Source organism: Cherax quadricarinatus, chromosome 29 (genome assembly GCF_038502225.1).
Source record: "Cherax quadricarinatus isolate ZL_2023a chromosome 29, ASM3850222v1, whole genome shotgun sequence".
Taxonomy (NCBI): domain Eukaryota; kingdom Metazoa; phylum Arthropoda; class Malacostraca; order Decapoda; family Parastacidae; genus Cherax; species Cherax quadricarinatus.
Genome location: NC_091320.1, coordinates 2343754 through 2366143, shown reverse-complemented (window position 1 = coordinate 2366143; position 22390 = coordinate 2343754). Strand labels below are relative to the sequence as shown.

General features: G+C 40.8%; 1 protein-coding gene across 1 annotated transcript; it reads right to left on the bottom strand.

Moving 5' to 3' along the window:
* Window positions 1-797: 797 nt before the first annotated feature.
* Window positions 798-22082, bottom strand: LOC128690420 (uncharacterized). The gene is made up of 3 exons (XM_070089786.1): window positions 22009-22082; window positions 21788-21835; window positions 798-1904 (listed from the first exon to the last, which is right to left on the bottom strand). Exons 2-3 carry the CDS (start codon window positions 21809-21811, stop codon window positions 1587-1589), a joined length of 342 nt encoding a protein of 113 aa, XP_069945887.1. The 5' UTR covers window positions 21812-21835; window positions 22009-22082; the 3' UTR covers window positions 798-1586.
* Between the last annotated feature and the right edge of the window lie 308 nt (window positions 22083-22390).

Genomic DNA, 22390 nt, shown 5'->3' with positions numbered 1-22390 from the left:
AATAGGATACAAAACATGAGAAAATAAATATGTAAAACATTAGGATATAAATGTAAGACATAAAACATTAGAATCTATAAAACATTAAAATCTAAAACAGGTATAAAACATTGTAAGATAAAACAAAAAAACATTATAAATATGAAACATTAGGAAATATAAATATGAAACATTAGGAAATATAAAACATTAGAAAATATCAATGTAAAACAAAACATTATAAATATAAAACAAAATACATGAAACATTAGAAAATATATATATAAAAAATATAAACATTAGAAAATATATATATAAAACAAAATATAAACATTAGAATGTATAAAACATTGGGTATAAAACATTAGAAATGAAACATTAAAATATAAAACATTAGATATAAAACATAAAACATTAAAATATAAAACATTAGATATAAAACATAAGAAGGTATAAAACATTAGAAGGTATAAAACATTAGAAGATATAAAACATTAGATATAAAACATAAGAAGGTATAAAACATTAGAAGATATAAAACATTAGAAGATATAAAACATTATAAGATATAAAACATTAGAAGATATAAAACATAAGAAGGTATAAAACATTAGAAGGTATAAAACATTAGAAGATATAAAACATTAGAAGGTATAAAACATTAGAAGATATAAAACATTAGAAGATATAAAACATTAGATATAAAACATAAGAAGATATAAAACATTAGAAGGTATAAAACATTAGAAGATATAAAACATTAGAAGATATAAAACATTAGAAGATATAAAACATTAGAAGATATAAAACATTAGAAGATATAAAACATTAGAAGATATAAAACATTAGAAGATATAAAACATTAGAAGATATAAAACATTAGAAGATATAAAACATTAGAAGATATAAAACATTAGAAGGTATAAAACACTAGAAGATATAAAACATTAGAAGGTATAAAACATTAGAAGGTATAAAACACTTGGCAGTATAAAATGGTTTAAAACAATATGGTTGGCAGTTTAAATAATTGCAAGAGACAGTTTCATACATTAAGCAGGACAGTACTACCTAGGGTGACAGTAGCCTCAGGCTGATAGTGCCCCAGTGCTACCCAGGCTGATAGTGCCCCAGTGCTACCCAGGCTGATAGTGCCCCAGTGCTACCCAGGCTGATAGTGCCCCAGTGCTACCCAGGCTGATAGTGCCCCAATGCTACCCAGGCTGATAGTGCCCCAGTGCTACCCAGGCTGATAGTGCCCCAGTGCTACCCAGGCTGATAGTGCCCAAGTGCTACCCAGGCTGATAACAGCCCAAGTGCTACCCAGGCTGATAATAGCCCAAGTGCTACCCAGGTGTGAGCAGCACCCAGGTATGTGCAGCACCCAGGTGTAGCACCCAGGGGTAGCATCCTGGTATGAGCAGCACGCAGGTATGAGCAACACCCACACACAAACATGTTCCCAAAATATAAATCTTATAAACACCAGTTTTATATAAAACAAATGTAACAGAAGGTAAAGTACACAGCAAGGAATACATGAAGAAATATTAACTTACTTCATGTTAGTTGTCTTGGTTTAACTAACTACTTGCCCAATAGAAGTGTTATGAGGTTACTGCTGAAATCATCCACGGGTTGAGAAGTTCAAATGTCTTGCTGAGGTTGAGAAGTTCAAATATCTTACTGGGGTTGTGAAGTTCAAATATCTTGCTGGGGTTGAGAATTTCCAATATCTTACTGGGGTTGTGAAGTTCAAATATCTTGCTGGGGTTCAGAAGTTCAAATATCTTACTGGGGTTGTGAAGTTCAAATATCTTGCTGGGGTTCAGAAGTTCAAATATCTTACTGGGGTTGTGAAGTTCAAATATCTTGCTGGGGTTGTGAAGTTCAAATATCTTGCTGGGGTTGTGAAGTTCAGATTTCTGGAATGATAAAATGCCCATTTCACTTGATTAATATGAAGCCTACCAAAAAGTAAATACTGGATATACATAAGTACCACAGGATTGTAGATGAATGGTTCAGAGAACCGACACAGTTGATAAATTAGACACATGTGCAACTCTTGGGTTTACCTGGAGTTTACTTGGAGAGAGTTCCGGGGGTCAAGGCCCCTGTGGCCCAGTCTGTGACCAGGACTCCTGGTGGATCAGAGCCTGATCAACCAGGCTGTTACTGCTGGCTGCACGCAATCCAACGTACAAGCCACAGCCCGGCTGGTCAGGTACTGACTTTAGGGGTTATCTTTACTGAGGAAACGTTTTGCCACACAGTGGCTTCATCAGTCCATACAAAGGAGAAACGTGAAGAACAGGAGAAGAACGAGGTAATCAGTCCCTCAACCTCGAGTCGATATGGTCAGTCCATCAATCTTGAATAGAATGCGGCACATGTGGAAAAGTAGCTTATAAACCGTAGGCAGGAGAGGTGCAGCAGTCATAGGTGGTGTCACATTTGTACAATGTGGAAGTAGGTCGTGCCCAAGGGTTAGGTTGGGAAAAGGGGGGCAAAAGGTTGAAGTTCCTAAACCTGTACTCCCTGGAACACAGGCGAGAGAGATGATTATATACACCTAGAAAATCCTAGAGGGACTAGTACCGAACTTGCACACGAAAATCACTCGCAACGAAAGCTAAAGACTCGGCAGACGATGCAACATCCCCCCAATGAAAAGCAGGGGTGTCACTAGCACGTTAAGAGAATACAATAAGTGTCAGGGGCCCGAGACTGTTCAACTGCCTCCCAGCATACATAAGAAGGATTACCAATAGACCCCTAGCTGTCTTCAAGCAGGCACTGGACAAGCACCTAAAGTCGGTACCTGACCAGCTGGGCTGTGGCTCATACGTTGGATTGCGTGCAGCCAGCAGTAACAGCCTGGTTGATCAGGCTCTGATCCACCATGAGGCCTGGTCACAGACCGGGCTGCAGGGGCGTAGACCCCCGGAACTCTCTCCAGGTAAACTCCAAGTAAGATTATACAGCGTGTGTGGGTGGGGGGGGGAAGGGGGGGAATGGAAGGTATTCAGTCAATTCAGGGAACTGGAGGACAGATACAATTCCCTACATCAAGAGCCCCTTACCAGCATCAAGGGGTGACAGTAGAGAAGGTGTGCTGCTCCACTACAAACTAACATGCTCAATAGCCCATCAATATTCCTAACACCCTTACCATCATGATTCCTAACACCCTCACCATCATGACTTAATTCACCATCACTACTATGGAGTGAATGATGATTCATGTGTTTCTTCTTTTCTGGATCACTGCCTCAGTGGGAAACGGCCGATGTGTTAAAATGAAGAAAAAAAAAAAAAAAAAAAAAAAAAAAAAAAAAAAAAAAAAAAAAAGGGAATTTTAAATACAAAATACTGTATGAATTTTGAGGAAGGAGCAGCATATTTTTTAATGGATTTTTAATAGCCTAATTAAAACCAAATAAGGAAAAAAAAAAGTTGCTTCAGACAACATATTTTGGATTTTAAAATGCACTGTGGAAATAAGCTAATTATTCTAGTTACTTTATCAAGTTTAAAGTCTATCTACTACATGAGGATTTAATTAAGTTTGCATGTAACCTGTTGACTGTCAAGAATACTTGACAACTATCAGGGAGATTAAAATTTAACATTTATATACAACCCTCTTATATATAAAGTCCTTTCTAAAGTTTCTCTTACATGCTTAAAGGAATATTTTTTTTATTTTAATGTATTATTATTATTATAATCAAAAAGAAGCGCTAAGCCACAAGGGCTATACAGCGCTGCTTTAATTTAATGTAAAAATTAATTATGTACCAAAAGAACCTTAGAAAACTTACCTAACCTTATTATAACAAGCACAATTTAATTTAGCAAGTTTACAATAATTTAATAAACAATGAAACATTTTTTTTTTGTTAGGTTCAGAATGATTGTGAAATTATTGAATATACAAATTTTTGCTTGCCTTATACGACAAGAAGAGCGTTGCTATTTAAGCCAAACTCGCAAGCTTTACCTATTTGGCACGACATACTTATACACACACACACACATGCATCTTCATAGGGAAGTGCGTAAGCCGTGTGTGTCTTAAGAGGAGAGTAAAATGCAGGAAGCAAGGGGTTAGTAACCCCTTCTGTATACATTATACTGAATTTAAAAAGAGAACTTTCGTTTTTCTTTTTGGGGCACCACCCCGCCTTGGTGGGATACGACTGATTTGTTGAAAGAATACACACGCACACCGGCTGTCTCCCACCGAGGCAAGATGACCCAAAAAAGAAACTTTCACCGTCATTCACAGTATCACCGTCTTCGCAGAGGTGCACAGATAAGACAGTTCAGATGTCACTCCAAATGGCAAATATCCCAAACCTCTTAAACTGTAGGCATTGTACTATTTCCATCTCCAGTACTCAAGTCCAACAAACCTTTTTACCTGAATACCTTCACAAAATATTACCTTGCAACTCAGTGTACACATGAAATATAGCATCTGTTTCCACTACTCCACTATAAGGAAGATGACAAATTTTGTACAACGATGTGAATATATAACCAGGTAGTCTGAGCTGTCTGACCCTTGTAGGTTTAGCGCTTCTTTATTATAATTGATTATAATAAGCAGGTATTAAACCTCAGCAAACACTTCATAAACAAGTACCATATCTGGACCACAAACACTTTATATTTGAGATACAGTGGACCCCCAGATTACAACATCATCGGATTACGTAAAATTCAGATTAAGTAAAGTTTTTGCGTCAAAATATTGGCGGTTAACAACAAAACTCGGTTAAAGTCATTCGTCCCAAATGTGTCCGTGGGGATTGAGCGGCTCGCCACTCCATGTACAGCGTATGCCGTTGTTTACAAGCCAGTGAGGGCGATTCCACTCATACATGCGATAAATTTTGTATTATTCCATTGTTTTTAGTGCTTGCAACTGCTAAATAAGTCACCATGAGCCTAAAGAAAGCTTCTAGTGCAAGCCCTGTAGTAAAGAGGGTGAGAAATACTATTGAATTCAAGAAAGAGATCATTGCAAAATATGAAAGTGTAGTGCACGTCTCCAAGCTGGCCAGGTTGTATAACAAACCCCATACAACCATCGCTACTATCTTGGCCAAGAAAAAGGCAATCAAGGAAACTGTTGTTGTGAAAGGTGGAAATATGCTCACAAAACAGAGATCACAAATACTCGAAGATGTGGAGAGATTGTTGTTGGAGTGGATCAACGAGAAACGCAGTCAATTATACGTGAAAAGGCAAGGCAGTTGCATAATGATCTAAGAAAATGCCTGAAACTAGTGCTGATATTGATGAATTTAAGGCCAGAAAAGGCTGGTTTGAGAGATTTGAGAATCGAGATCGAGAACCAAAACCTAGTCATTGTGGTAGTCTACAAGCCTCCAGATGCAACATCCCAGCAATTCCAGGAACAGCTGTTAAAAATTGACCATTGTCTGGAAAATCTGCCAGCTCCTGCACCCAACATCTTGCTCCTGGGGGATTTCAACTTAAGGCACCTAAAATGCAGGAATATAGCAAATAATATTGTTGCAGTAATAACACCAGGAGGCAGCTCTGATGAAAACTCCACTCACACGAGCTTTTAAATCTCTGCACAAAATTCAATTTAAACCAGCAAATAATAGAGCCTACTCGACTGGAGAATACACTAGACCTCATCTTCACTAACAATGATGATCTGATACGAAATGTCACCATATCAAAAACAATATACTCAGATCACAACATAATTGAGGTTCAGACATGTATGCACGGAGCCCCAGACCAACATAATGAGATTAGTCACGAGGGAGCATTCACCAAATTCAACTTCAATAACAAAAGCAAAGTGGGACCACATTAAACCAAATCTTAACTGATATAAGCTGGGAAGATATACTAAGCAACACAGACCCCAACTAATGCCTAGAACAGATTAACTCGGTGGCGCTCGATGTATGCACAAGGCTTATTCCTCTAAGAAAAAGGAGGAGTAGATGTAAAATAGAAAGGGACAGGCACTCCCTTCACAGGCGACGGAAAAGAATAACAGAGCGGCTAAAAGAGGTCAATATATCTGAAAGGCGTAGTGAGACACTGGTCAGAGAAATAGCAAGCATCGAACTTAAGCTAAAGGAATCTTATAGGAGTCAGGAATTGCGGGAAGAACTGAAAGCCATAAATGAAATCGAAAGAAACCCAAAGTATTTCTTCTCCTGTGCCAAATCAAAGTCGAGAACAACGTCCAGTATTGGGCCCCTACTTAAACAAGATGGGTCCTACACAGATGACAGCAAGGAAATGAGTGAGCTACTCAAGTCCCAATATGACTCGGTTTTTAGCAAGCCGCTAACCAGACTGAGAATCGAAGATCAAAATTAATTTTTTGAGAGAGCCACAGAATTTGGTTAACACAAGCCTATCTGATTTTATCCTGACGCCAAATGACTTCGAACAGGCGATATATGACATGCCCATGCACTCTGCCCCAGGGCCATACTCGTGGAACTCCGTGTTCATCAACAACTGCAAGAAGCCCCTATCACGAGCCTTTTCCATCCTATGGAGAGGGAGCATGGACACGGGGGTCATCCCACAGTTATTAAAAACAACAGACATAGCCCCACTCCACAAAGGGGGCAGTAAAGCAACAGCAAAGAACTACAGACCGATAGCACTAACATCCCATATCATAAAAATCTCTGAAAGGGTCCTAAGAAGCAAGATCACCACCCATCTAGAAACCCATCAGATACACAACCCAGGGCAACATGGGTTTAGAACAGGTCGCTCCTGTCTGTCTCAACTATTGGATCACTACGACAAGGTCCTAGATGCACTAGAAGACAAAAAGAATGCAGATGTAATATATACAGACTTTGCAAAAGCCTTTGACAAGTGTGACCATGGCGTAATAGCGCACAAAATGCGTGCTAAAGGAATAACAGGAAAAGTCGGTCGATGGATCTATAATTTCTTCACTAACAGAACACAGAGAGTAGTCGTCAACAGAGTAAAGTCCGAGGTAGCTACGGTGAAAAGCTCTGTTCCACAAGGCACAGCACTCGCTCCTATCTTGTTCCTCATCCTCATATCCGACATAGACAAGGATGTCAGCCACAGCACCGTGTCTTCTTTTGCAGATGACACCCGAATCTGCATGACAGTGTCTTCCATTGCAGACACTGCAAGGCTCCAGGCGGACATCAACCAAATCTTTCAGTGGGCTGCAGAAAACAATATGAAGTTCAACGATGAGAAATTTCAATTACTCAGATATGGTAAACACGAGGAAATTAAATCTTCATCAGAGTACAAAACAAATTCTGGCCACAAAATAGAGCGAAACACCAACGTCAAAGACCTGGGAGTGATCATGTCGGAGGATCTCACCTTCAAGGACCATAACATTGTATCAATCGCATCTGCTAGAAAAATGACAGGATGGATAATGAGAACCTTCAAAATTAGGGAGGCCAAGCCCATGATGACACTCTTCAGGTCACTTGTTCTATCTAGGCTGGAATATTGCTGCACACTAACAGCACCTTTCAAGGAAGGTGAAATTGCTGACCTAGAAAATGTACAAAGAACCTTCACAGCACTCATAACGGAGATAAAACACCTCAATTACTGGGAACGCTTGAGGTTCCTAAACCTGTATTCCCTGGAACGCTGGCAGGAGAGATACATGATTATATACACCTTGAAAATCCTAGAGGGACTAGTACCGAACTTGCACACGAAAATCACTCACTACGAAAGCAAAAGACTTGCCAGACGATGCAACATCCCCCCAATGAAAAGCAGGGGTGTCACTAGCACGTTAAGAGACCATACAATAAGTGTCAGGGGCCCCGAGACTGTTCAACTGCCTCCCAGCATACATAAGGGGGATTACCAACAGACCCCTGGCAGTCTTCAAGCTGGCACTGGACAAGCACCTAAAGTCGGTTCCTGACCAGCCGGGCTGTGGCTCGTATGTTGGTTTGTGTGCAGCCAGCAGTAACAGCCTAGTTGATCAGGCTCTGATCCACCAGGAGGCCTGGTCACAGACTGGGCCGCGGGGGCGTTGACCCCCGGAACTCTCTCCAGGTAAACAGCTTATTGCTACCCACTATAACAAAGCCAACAAGAATCTGACACTAGTGCCTCGTTACTCGACCATATCTGGACCAACATAATATCCCCACTACAAGCAGGTATAATCACAGATAACACCACAGCCCACTATCCTACCTTTCTCATAACCAACTTATCTAAACCGCCTCAAAAAACAAGAAAGATCTCATTTCGCCTGCGTGACGAGACATCGATAAACAACCTAAAACTAGCACTAGGTGCCACTGATTGGCAGAGAGAGCTAAATGACAGTAATAATATTGATAAAGATACCAATTTTTTTTTTTACATAAAACCCTAAACCTCTAGAACAAACATTGCCCAGTCAAAATGAAACAAGTCACAGAAAAGAGGCTAAACAGCCCATGGCTAACTAGAAGTATCCTCAAATCTATTAATAAAAAACACCAAACTGAAAAGCAGTTCAGATTAGGCTTAATTACTAAAGAATTTACTAAAAGATACACATCAATACTCGCAAAACTAATACGTAAATCAAAGCAAATGTATTGTGAAAATAGATTTAGTGAAATGAAAGGTGACATGAAAAGTACCTGGCAAACCCTCTCCAAAATTTTGGGCTCAAGAAAATCGACTGGAATTAGAGAGAGAGACTTAATTAAACCAGATGAACCTCACATGCAACCTATAAACACGGCCGACAAATTTAATGTCTTCTTCTCTACCATAGGATCAAAGCTAGAGAGCCAAATTCCTAGCTCAAATACCCTTCCGAGCAAGTACCTCACTGGCAACTATCCAAATAGTACGTACTCTATTCCTAGCTCCAACTAATCCCACTGAAGTCTCACTCATCAATAAATCATTAAAAAACAAATCAAGTGATCTAGATAACTTGCCACCATTCATATATAAAAAAGCTGCACCAGAACTGTTGCCCATTATTGCAACAATGTTTAACAAATCTATAGCTTCCTCAACCTTCCCATCCATACTCAAGACAGCAAGGGTCACCCTGATCCACAAAGGTGGAGATCCAACTGATTTGAACAATTACAGACCCATATCAAACTTGCCTATACTATCCAAGATATTTGAAAAAATAATACACAAGCAACTTGACTCGCTACCTTACATCCAACAACATACTTAACCCATGCCAGTTTGGATTTAGACCAAAAAAAAAAGCACGAATGATGCTATTATACAAATGCTTGACCTAATATATACAGCTCTCGATAAGAATGAATATCCCCTGGGGCTCTTTATTGACCTAAGAAAAGCGTTTGACACAGCTGACCAATCTCTTGCACCTCAAGCTGTATCATTATGGCATAAGAGGGCATTCTCTAAACTACCTAAAATTCTATCTTAACGACAGACACAAGTATGTGCATGCAAATGGAGTCAACTCCGCTATCCAACCTGTAGCTGGAGTACCGCAAGGTAGTCAGGGCCAGATTAAGAAGTCTCCGGGCCCTAGGCTATTCAGATTGGCGGGGCCCCTTTGCGTTGAGTTACGGGCTAGCGAAGCAACCCCTTCCAGCTTGGGGGGGGGGGTCGGTGTGAGCCTGTTTAAGGTCTAATTAAATACATTCTGGCTATTTAATTAAATTTAATAGGGAAAGTACATCAAGACAACCAAAACCATTTACCAACAGCCATTGTAACTATCTTGTTAAATCATGCATTTTAAAGAGAATAAACTCAAGACAGCATAGTATTACTAGATTAAGCTATTAAAGTAGTGACATCATGTACCTATTATATTCAGCATAACCACTACAGCACTATTATTCCCTTTATAAATCACTGTCCATTATTGTTATCATTGCATCATGCATAAGACTATCAAATCATATAAACTCAAGAAAGTAAAGAAATGTTTATATTCACAGGCACTTCTTAAATAAACTTTTTTCTGGATTTCATATTGGCAAAATCATCAATTATATTCTGAAAATCAATATTTCTTGTTAGATCAGACTCAATGGTCAACAAGGCTAGGTTACACAATTTGTCTTGGCTCATTGTTGAACGGAGCTGGTTTTTCACTTTTTTCAAAACAGAAAATGAACGTTCTCCTTCACAGTTAGTAGCTGGAAGTGTTAGGTAAAGACGATACACTATGTCAACAATAGGGAAGGTTTCTGAGATAACTGCATTTCTTAAATGTTTCAAATTTTGATTAATTTTTAAAAATCAATTTTACTCTCCAAAGACTTGAACTTTTTAGGTAGGGACCCCTTTGCACTTGCACCATGTGCGCAGTCTTGGATGAGCCCCTGAACCCCTTGGACCGCGGGGCCCCCAAATGCGTGGGGCCCTAGGCAAATGCCTAGTTTGCCTATGCAGTAATCCGGCCCTGAAGGTAGTGTCCTAGGCCCACTCCTCTTTCTCATCTACATCATGATCTCCCCAATGCATCCCAACTCCTTACACCAGTTCTATTCGCAGATGACACTACATATGTCTACTCCCATTCAGACCAAGCTGTGCTTGAAAACACTGTAAACAATGAACTGCTAAAGATATATGCTTGGATGATGACCAACAAACTCACACTTAACATAGAAAAAACTTGCTTCATGCTGTTTGGCAACAGAGCCTCATATATTCAACTCAACATACTGTTAAATGGTTCCCCTATATCAAGACACACAGAGGGCAAATTTCTAGGTCTTCTCCTTGACTGTAATCTTAAATTTCAGTCCCACACCCATCACATAGCCAAGAAAATTTCCAAATCAGTAGGAATCCTTTCCAAGATACGCTACTATGTATCACAAACGACTCTCCTTACCTTGTACCACTCTCTAATATATCCTTACCTCACTTATGGTATCTGTGCCTGGGGCTCAACCACAGCCAACCACCTTAGACCCTTAATAATCCAACAAAAGCTGCTGTGCGGGTGATAACCAGCTCCTGTGCTAGACAGCACACCCCACCACTTTTCAAGACAACTTGCTAAATATATAAAACATACACTCTTATTATTGTGCCTACTACATATACAGAACTTTAAACTCCATTCTAAACCCTCCCCTAAAACTACTCCTCGACAGTAACAACAGAATGCACAGTCACAATACAAGGCATAAGGCCCTTTTCAACATCCCTCGAGTAAAACTCTCACTATGCATGAACGCTGTGCACATAAAAGGCCCAAAGATCTGGAAATTGCTACCGGAACAAGCCAAGGATCCCCAGACAACTTATAAATTTAGGACTTTGCTAAAAAATCATCTTATCTCACAATATTAACTAAATCAACTAAACATTTACTGGCTAGATTTATCATTGACCTCCTGGCTTTTAATTCTGCCATTCCATAAAATATTACCACCTGCACCATTTCTTGTAAATTAGATTTTGTACTAAGTATACATAAGATTTATGAAGTCCAAATAAGATTGTAAAACAGCTAACCACTATTGTGTGTTTAGTTTTAAATAATAATTGCTATGGCCCGGTGGCCTGGTGGCTAAAGCTCCCGCTTCACACACGGAGGGCCCGGGTTCGATTCCCGGCGGGTGGAAACATTTCGACACGTTTCCTTACACCTGTTGTCCTGTTCACCTAGCAGCAAATAGGTACCTGGGTGTTAGTCGACTGGTGTGGGTCGCATCCTGGGGGACAAGATTAAGGACCCCAATGGAAATAAGTTAGACAGTCCTCGATGACGCACTGACTTTCTTGGGTTATCCTGGGTGGCTAACCCTCCGGGGTTAAAAATCCGAACGAAATCTTATCTTATCTTATCTCTTACTATTATCTTATCTAGTTTTAATTAGTTACTATGTATTAGGATTAGTTTGCCCGAAATGCCTCGGCATGATAGTGGCTATCTTTGTACTTAGCAAATCAAAATTGTAATTACACATTGTAACCTTTACAAAGAAATAAACTTATTATTATTATTTCATGTGAAAAAAATTAATTTTGTTTAGTACTTTAGGGTGTCTGGAACATATTAACTGGATTTCCATTATTTCTTATGGGGAAAATTAATTCAGATTATGACAGATTCGGATAAAGACACACTTCTCTGGAATAGATTAATGTCATAATCTGAGAGTCCACTGTAAATTTAAATTTAGTAACAAAAAAAGCTTGTAAGTCAAATCTGATTTACTCCTTTTAAAGGAAGAGTTCCTTAATGCTAGTGAAGGGCTCTTGATTCAAGGAACTGAATCAAGAGTCCATTGCAATAGATCATTACCTCCCATTGTATGCCACCTACTGGTTTACTATATAAAAAAAAAAAAGTAACCCCCATGGCAAAGCTCTCGCTTTACACATGGAGGGCCCAGGTTCGATTCCCGGTGGGGTAGAAACATTGACATGATTTCTTACACCTGTTGTCCTGTTCACCTACCAGCAAGTAGGTACTTGGGTGTTAGTCGACTGGTGTGGGTTGCATCCTGAGGAGACAAAATCGAGGACCACAATGGAAATAAGACAGTCCTCGAAGACGCACTGCCTTTCTTGGGTTTTCCTGGGTGGCTAACCATCTAGGGTTAAAAATCCGAACGAAATCTTATCTTAACAATTGTAAATGACCTCACGAGGCAGTAACTGGTAGGCTTAATATATTAGGTTACAGCCTACTGGCAACAAATTAATTTTTTAATACTAATACAGCGGACCCCCGGTTAACGATATTTTTTCATTCCAGAAGTATGTTCAGGTGCCAGTACTGACCGAAGTGGAAAAGAATCTTTCCTCCGTAAGCCATGCATGTCGTATGAGGCGACTAAAATGCCGGGAGCAATGGGCTAGTAACCCCTTCTCCTGTAGACATTTACTAAAAAAGAGAAGAAAAACTTTATAAAACTGGGATGCTTAAATGTGCGTGGATGTAGTGCGGATGACAAGAAACAGATGATTGCTGATGTTATGAATGAAAAGAAGTTGGATGTCCTGGCCCTAAGCAAAACAAAGCTGAAGGGGGTAGGAGAATTTCAGTGGGGGGAAATAAATGGGATTAAATCTGGAGTATCTGAGAGAGATAGAGCAAAGGAAGGGGTAGCAGTAATGTTAAATGATCAGTTATGGAAGGAGAAAAGAGAATATGAATGTGTAAATTCAAGAATTATGTGGATTAAAGTAAAGGTTGGATGCGAGAAGTGGGTCATAATAAGCGTGTATGCACCTGGAGAAGAGAGGAATGCAGAGGAGAGAGAGAGATTTTGGGAGATGTTAAGTGAATGTATAGGAGCCATTGAACCAAGTGAGAGAGTAATTGTGGTAGGGGACCTGAATGCTAAAGTAGGAGAAACTTTTAGAGAGGGTGTGGTAGGTAAGTTTGGGGTGCCAGGTGTAAATGATAATGAGAGCCCTTTGATTGAACTTTGTATAGAAAGGGGTTTAGTTATAGGTAATACATATTTTAAGAAAAAGAGGATAAATAAGTATACAAGATATGATGTAGGGCGAAATGACAGTAGTTTGTTGGATTATGTATTGGTAGATAAAAGACTGTTGAGTAGACTTCAGGATGTACATGTTTATAGAGGGGCCACAGATATATCAGATCACTTTCTAGTTGTAGCTACACTGAGAGAAAAAGGTAGATGGGATACAAGGAGAATAGAAGCATCAGGGAAGAGAGGTGAAGGTTTATAAACTAAAAGAGGAGGCAGTTAGGGTAAGATATAAACAGCTATTGGAGGATAGATGGGCTAATGAGAGCATAGGCAATGGGGTCGAAGAGGTATGGGGTAGGTTTAAAAATGTAGTGTTAGAGTGTTCAGCAGAAGTTTGTGGTTACAGGAGGGAAGAGGAGCGATTGGTGGAATGATGATGTAGAGAGAGTAGTAAGGGAGAAAAAGTTAGCATATGAGAAGTTTTTACAAAGTAGAAGTGATGCAAGGAGGGAAGAGTATATGGAGAAAGAGAGAGAGGTTAAGAGAGTGGTGAAGCAATGTAAAAAGAGAGCAAATGAGAGAGTGGGCGAGATGTTATCAACAAATTTTGTTGAAAATAAGAAAAAGTTTTGGAGTGAGATTAACAAGTTAAGAAAGCCTAGAGAACAAATGGATTTGTCAGTTAAAAATAGGAGAGGAGAGTTATTAAATGGAGAGTTAGAGGTATTGGGAAGATGGAGGGAATATTTTGAGGAATTGTTAAATGTTGATGAAGATAGGGAAGCTGTTATTTCGTGTATAGGGCAAGGAGGAATAACATCTTGTAGGAGTGAGGAAGAGCCAGTTGTGAGTGTGGGGGAAGTTCGTGAGGCAGTAGGTAAAATGAAAGGGGGTAAGGCAGCCGGGATTGATGGGATAAAGATAGAAATGTTAAAAGCAGGTGGGGATATAGTTTTGGAGTGGTTGGTGCAATTTGCCTTTGTATAAAGGCAAAGGGGATAAAAGAGAGTGCAAAAATAATAGGGGGATAAGTCTGTTGAGTATACCTGGTAAAGTGTATGGTAGAGTTATAATTGAAAGAATTAAGAGTAAGACGGAGAATAGGATAGCAGATGAACAAGGAGGCTTTAGGAAAGGTAGGGGGTGTGTGGACCAGGTGTTTACAGTGAAACATGTAAGTGAACAGTATTTGGATAAGGCTAAAGAGGTCTTTGTGGCATTTATGGATTTGGAAAAGGCGTATGACAGGGTGGATAGGGGGGCAATGTGGCAGATGTTGCAAGTGTATGGTGTAGGAGGTAGGTTACTGAAAGCAGTGAAGAGTTTTTACAAGGATAGTGAGGCTCAAGTTAGAGTATGTAGGAAAGAGGGAAATTTTTTCCCAGTAAAAGTAGGCCTTAGACAAGGATGTGTGATGTCACCGTGGTTGTTTAATATATTTATAGATGGGGTTGTAAGAGAAGTAAATGCGAGGGTCTTGGCAAGAGGCGTGGAGTTAAAAGATAAAGAATCACACACAAAGTGGGAGTTGTCACAGCTGCTCTTTGCTGATGACACTCTGCTCTTGGGAGATTCTGAAGAGAAGTTGCAGAGATTGGTGGATGAATTTGGTAGGGTGTGCAAAAGAAGAAAATTAAAGGTGAATACAGGAAAGAGTAAGGTTATGAGGATAACAAAAAGATTAGGTGATGAAAGATTGGATATCAGATTGGAGGGAGAGAGTATGGAGGAGGTGAACGTATTCAGATATTTGGGAGTGGACGTGTCAGCGGATGGGTCTATGAAAGATGAGGGAAAAAGAGTGAGTGGCGCACTTAGGAGTCTGTGGAGACAAAGAACTTTGTCCTTGGAGGCAAAGAGGGGAATGTATGAGAGTATAGTTTTACCAACGTTCTTATATGGGTGTGAAGCGTGGGTGATGAATGTTGCAGCGAGGAGAAGGCTGGAGGCAGTGGAGATGTCATGTCTGAGGGCAATGTGTGGTGTGAATATAATGCAGAGAATTCGTAGTTTGGAAGTTAGGAGGAGGTGCGGGATTACCAAAACTGTTGTCCAGAGGGCTGAGGAAGGGTTGTTGAGGTGGTTCGGACATGTAGAGAGAATGGAGCGAAACAGAATGACTTCGAGAGTGTATCAGTCTGTAGTGGAAGGAAGGCGGGGTAGGGGTCGGCCTAGGAAAGGTTGGAGGGGGTAAAGGAGGTTTTGTGTGCGAGGGGCTTGGACTTCCAGCAGGCATGCGTGAGCGTGTTTGATAGGAGTGAATGGAGACAAATGGTTTTTAATACTTGACGTGCTGTTGGAGTGTGAGCAAAGTAACATTTATGAAGGGATTCAGGGAAACCGGCAGGCCGGACTTGAGTCCTGGAGATGGGAAGTACAGTGCCTGCACTCTGAAGGAGGGGTGTTAATGTTGCAGTTTAAAAACTGTAGTGTAAAGCACCCTTCTGGCAAGACAGTGATGGAGTGAATGATGGTGAAAGTTTTTCTTTTTCGGGCCACCCTGCCTTGGTGGGAATCGGCCAGTGTGATAATAAAAAAAAAAAAGGAATATTGTGAAGTAGATTAGTCCATTTCAGACCCCCAAACACACACGTACAAATGCACTTACATAATTGGTCGCATTGGGAGATGATCGTTAAGCGGGGGTCCACTGTAATGTTAATAATACTAGTAAAAAGACTAGTACAGTGGACCCCCGCCTTTCAGTAGCCACAACTTTCGTGAAATCCGACTTTCAGCAATTTTTTTCGGCAAAATATAGCCTCGCGGTTCATGACTGACCTCGTGATTCAGCAAACATCTGGTATGCGTCCGAACGGCATCCCAGCGTCAACGTGCACACAAAGCCAGACTTCCGAACCATTCACACTCTGTGGCAATGTTTATCAGAGTGACCATCACCCCAAGGGTTCATATGATACATTTCATAATAATCCATTGTTTTTTTTGTGCTTGCAACTGCTAAAGAAGTCACCATGGGCCCAAAGAAAGCTAATGCCAGCCCTTTGGTAAAGAAATTGAGAAACACAATTGAATTAAAGAAAGAAATTGAAAAATATGAAAGTGGAGTGCATGTTTCAGAGCTTATCTGGATGTATGGCAAACACCATTCAACCATCACTTCGATCATGGCGAAGGGAAAGGAAATCAAGGAAGCTGTTGTTGCAAAACGGGTAGACATGCTGACAAAAAAGAGATTTCAAATCCTCAAAGAAGTGGAGAGGATATTGTTGGTGTGGATTACCCAAAAACAGTTAGCAGGAGATAGTGTTATGCAGTCAATAATTTGTGAAAAGGTAAGGCAGTTGCATGATGATCTCGTAAAAAGAATGCCTGCAACAAGTGCTGTTTGTGATTTTAAGGCCAGCAAAGGCTGGTTTGAGAGATTTAAGAAGCATAGTGGCATACACGGTGTGGTAAGGCATGGCGAGGCTGCCAGTTCTGACAAAAAAGCGGCTGAAAAATATTTTCAGGAATTAAAGGGGTACAGAGACTGAACAATTCAAACCCCAACAGGTATTCAATTGTGACGAAACAGACCCGTTTTGGAAGAAAATGCCAAAGAGGACCTACATCACGAAGGAGGAAACAGCATTGCCAGGACACAAGCCTATGAAAGACAGGCTAGCTCTCATGTTTTCTAGTAGTGCTAGTGGGGATTGCAAAGTAAAGCCTTTACTGGTGTATCACTCTGAAAATCCCAGTTTAAAAAAAAAACGGGTCACCAAGGCTAATTTGAGGGATGTGGAAGGCTAACAGTAAGGTATGGGTCACGAGGGACATTTTCCTAGATTGGTTCAATGAAGTGTTTGACCCCAGTGTGAAGAAATACCTCCTGGAAAATAAATTGGAACTCAAGTGCCTCCTGGTAATGGACAATGCTCCATTTCATCCTCCAGACTTTGAAGAGCAAATGGTGCAGGAGTATCGCTTCATCACTGAAGTTTTTGCTCCCTAATACCATTCTCCTCTCCTCCAGCCCATGGACCAGGAGGTCATTTCAAACTTCGAAAAAATGTACACCAAAGCATTGTTTGAAAAGTGCTGTGAAGTGACCTCAGACACTGAATTGACCCTAAGAGTTTTCTGGAAAGATCACTTCAATATCTTCCACTGCATAAACTTTTCGGGTAAGGCTTGGGAGGGAGTGACTTGCAGGGCTTTGAACTCTGCTTGGAGAAAATTGTGACCTGAATGTGTACAAGAAGGATTTTGAAAGGTTTGAGGCTAACCCTGAGGAGCCTATGCCAGTTGTGGAAAGTATTGTGGCATCGGGTAATTCCATAGGGTTGGATGCGAGTTTCGAGGATGTGGAAGAGTTGATGGAGGACCACGATGAAGAGCTAACCACTACAGAACTGCAAGAGCTTCATTTGCAACACCAACAGACCACAGCTCAGGAATTTTCTTCAGAGGAGGAATAGAGATGGAGGAAGCTGCCTTCTTCAAAGATTAAGAACATTTGTGCAAAGTGGATTGAAGTGCAAACCCTTATGGATGAACTTCGCCCTGACAAAGCTGTTGCAGGCTGTGTTGGCAACATGTACAATGACAATGTTGTGTCCCACTTTAGGGATGTTTCAAAGACACACCAGAAACAGAGCTCTCTGGACAGATATTTTGAGCAACAGGGGTCCAGTAACAAGCTGGTCACAGTGCCATTAAAAAACAAAGTGAAGTAACCCTGGAAAAGAACTTGGTACCTGAAGTCTTTATGGAAGGGACACGGTTAACCTCCAAGATATAAACAAAGTTTTCCAGTGGGCAACGGTAAACAATATGATGTTCAATGAGGACAAATTCCAACTACTCCGTTATGGAAAACTGGAGGAGATAATAGTAGAACAGTATACTACAGACTCTGGCCATACAATAGAGCGGAAAAATAATCTAAGGGACCTGGGAACAGTAATGTCCGAGGATCTCACTTTCAAGGATCACAACAGTGCCAAGATCGCACATGCAAAGAAAATGATAGAAAGGATAATGATAATGTTCAAAACGAGAGATACCAAGCCAATGATCCTTTTCAAATCACTTGTTCTCTCTAGGCTGGAATACTGCTGTTTACCTGGAGTTTACCTGGAGAGAGTTCCGGGGGTCAACGCCCCCGCGGCCCGGTCTGTGACCAGGCCTCCTGGTGGATCAGAGCCTGATCAACCAGGCTGTTGCTGCTGGCTGCACACAAACCAACGTACAAGCAACAGCCCGGCTGATCAGGAACCGACTTTAGGTGCTTGTCCAGTGCCAGCTGTTGGTAATCCCCCTTATGTATGCTGGGAGGCAGTTGAACAGTCTCGGGCCCCTGACACTTATTGTATGGTCTCTTAACGTGCTAGTGACACCCCTGCTTTTCATTGGGGGGATGTTGCATCGTCTGCCAAGTCTTTTGCTTTCGTAGCGAGTGATTTTCGTGTGCAAGTTCGGTACTAGTCCCTCTAGGATTTTCCAGGTGTATATAATCATGTATCTCTCCTGCCTGCGTTCCAGGGAATACAGGTTCAGGAACCTCAAGCGCTCCCAGTAATTGAGGTGTTTTATCTCCGTTATGCGCGCCGTGAAGGTTCTCTGTACATTTTCTAGGTCAGCAATTTCACCTTCCTTGAAAGGTGCTGTTAGTGTGCAGCAATATTCCAGCCTAGATAGAACAAGTGACCTGAAGAGTGTCATCATGGGCTTGGCCTCCCTAGTTTTGAAGGTTCTCATTATCCATCCTGTCATTTTTCTAGCAGATGCGATTGATACAATGTTATGGTCCTTGAAGGTGAGATCCTCCGACATGATCACTCCCAGGTCTTTGACGTTGGTGTTTCGCTCTATTTTGTGGCCAGAATTTGTTTTGTACATTAACATCTCCATTCAAAGCAGGTGAAATCGCAGATCTAGAGTTGATGGACTGAACACATCGACTCCAGGCTGAGGGACTGATTACCTCAAACTCCTCCTCTCCTTACGGCTTTCTACTTTGTATTGGACTGATGAAGCCACTGTGTGGCGAAACGTTTCCTGAATAAAGACTCCCATATGTTGCATAAGTGTCTCAATTCTACAACTTGTCTGTTTTTCAAACCATTCATCACAGATCTAGAGTGTAGAGATCCTTTACTGCACATATAAGCTCTGTCAAGCACCTTAACTACTGGGAACGCTTGGAAGCACTTGACTTGTACTCGTTGGAACGCAGGAGGGAGATATGTATCATAATCTACACTTGGAAAATCCTGGAAGGAATGGTCCCAAATCTGCACACAGAAAACACTCCCTACGAAAGTAAAAGACTGGGCAGGCGATGCAAAATGCCCCCAATTAAAAGTAGGGACGCCATTGGTACACTAAGGGAAAACACCACAAGTGTCCGGGTCCCAAGGCTGTTCAACAGCCTCCCATCAAGCATTAGGGGAATTGCCAATAAACCCCTGGCTGCCTTCAAGAGAGCTGGAGATACCTTAAGTCAGTGCCGGATCAGCCGGGCTGTGGCTCGTACGTTGGACTGCGTGCGGCCAGCAGTAACAGCCTAGTTGATCAGGCCCTGATCCATCGGGAGGCCTGGTCATGGACCAGGCCGCGGGGGCGTTGATCCCCGGAATAACCTCCAGGTAAGTGCTCAACCCGAAGGGGTCATAGCGCCTGGATGACTCCTTCAATAAAAAAAACCTTCAAAGCACATCCCCTTGACAAATACAAAATATGGGGAGTGGTAAATCTGGAGGGGGTCAGTGCCTGGGTAACCATTATAATAAAAAAGAAGCACTAAACCACAAGGGCCTGGGTAACCAATGCCTTGGATAAAGAATCCGTCAACACCAAGGCACCCCTTTTGATACCGGTTGCCAAACAATGGGGGAAATAGCAAGCCTGGAGGAGTTATAATGCCTAAGTTACTCAAATACTTTAGTTCACCATCAACAAGGCACCATTCCATTAATGAGGTCTGAATACACCAGTAGTCAATTACAGCATACCGGTAGTTAGTCATGAATAGCATAGTTATTAAGAACAGTTATGAAAGCATAAACCGGTATTCAGTTATGAATAGCATACACCGGTATTATGAATAGCATACACCAGTAATGAATAGCATACACCAGTAATGAATAGCATACACCAGTAATAAATAGCATACACCAGTAATAAATAGCATACACCAGTAATAGCATACACCAGTAATAGCATACACCGGTATTATGAATAGCATACACCGGTATTATGAATAGCATACACCAGTAATGAATAGCATACACCAGTAATAAATAGCATACACCAGTAATAGCATACACCAGTAATAGCATACACCAGTAATAGCATACACCAGTAATAAATAGCATACACCAGTATTATGAATAGCATACACCAGTAATAAATAGCATACACCAGTAATAAATAGCATACACCAGTAATAAATAGCATACACCAGTAATAAATAGCATACACCAGTAATAAATAGCATACACCAGTAATAGCACACACCAGTAATAGCATACACCAGTAATAGCATACACCAGTAATAGCATACACCAGTAATAGCATACACCAGTAATAGCATACACCAGTAATAGCACACACCAGTAATAGCATACACCAGTAATAGCATACACCAGTAATAGCATACACCAGTAATAGCATACACCAGTAATAGCATACACCAGTAATAAATAGCATACACCAGTAATAAATAGCATACACCAGGAATAGCATACACCAGTAATAGCATACACCAGTAATAGCATACACCAGTAATAGCATACACCAGTAATAGCATACACCAGTAATAGCATACACCAGTAATAGCACACACCAGTAATAGTATACACCAGTAATAGCATACACCAGTAATAGCATACACCAGTAATAGCATACACCAGTAATAGCATACACCAGTAATAGCATACACCAGTAATAGCATACACCAGTAATAGCATACACCAGTAATAGCATACACCAGTAATAGCATACACCAGTAATAGCATACACCAGTAATAGCATACACCAGTAATAGCATACACCAGTAATAGCACACACCAGTAATAGCATACACCAGTAATAGCATACACCAGTAATAGCATACACCAGTAATAGCATACACCAGTAATAGCACACACCAGTAATAGCACACACCAGTAATAGTATACACCAGTAATAGCATACACCAGTAATAAATAGCATACACCAGTAATAGCATACACCTGTATTATGAACAGCATACACCAGTATTCAGTTATTAATACACGTATTAACCACGTAGCAGTCAAGAGATGGCAAGTATTTCAAGTCACCGAAAAAATCCCCTTAAAGAGGGTGGCCGTTTGAAAGCGACGGGTTTTCTTCATTTGCAGTATAACATTGATAGTTACCTCAGGTAATGCTGCAGTTGACATCAGGTTTAGGAGGGTCAGCAGTTCCTGTCAAGAAAATAATGGCGTCATTTATGGAAAAAAATACTTTGTTATATTTCCTACATATTTTGCAGATATACAGCATCAGATATAAACCCAGCGTACACGCGACATTTTAATAAACATTGTTAACCGGTAATAGCCAGTTATTTTTAGGAAATTTCGAAGAAATTGCTTACCAAAGGAGCGTGCACCCTCACGCCATTTTCTGCAGGACGCGACTGAAGGCAAGGAAGCGCGCGCGCTCCTGAGGAGCCTCCAGGATGACATCGGTGACGTCATTGTTCACGCTGATTTGCTAATCACCAGTGACGTAATTAATGCTAATTGGCTGCTGGATCGTGCTGTTCTATTTATCAACACCATCAATTAAACTCGGGTTTTAATTAGCTGGGTCTTCGCGCCAGAAAAGTTAACTGAATTTTGAATGGTAGCGGCACGTCAGTGCTAAGCGTTTTTCTTATTAAATGACAAAAATGTCTGCTCATACAAAGAAATTCTGTCACGTAAAAATAAAAACGAGAAACCAACCTCCATACGTCTCTACGAACAGTTATTTAG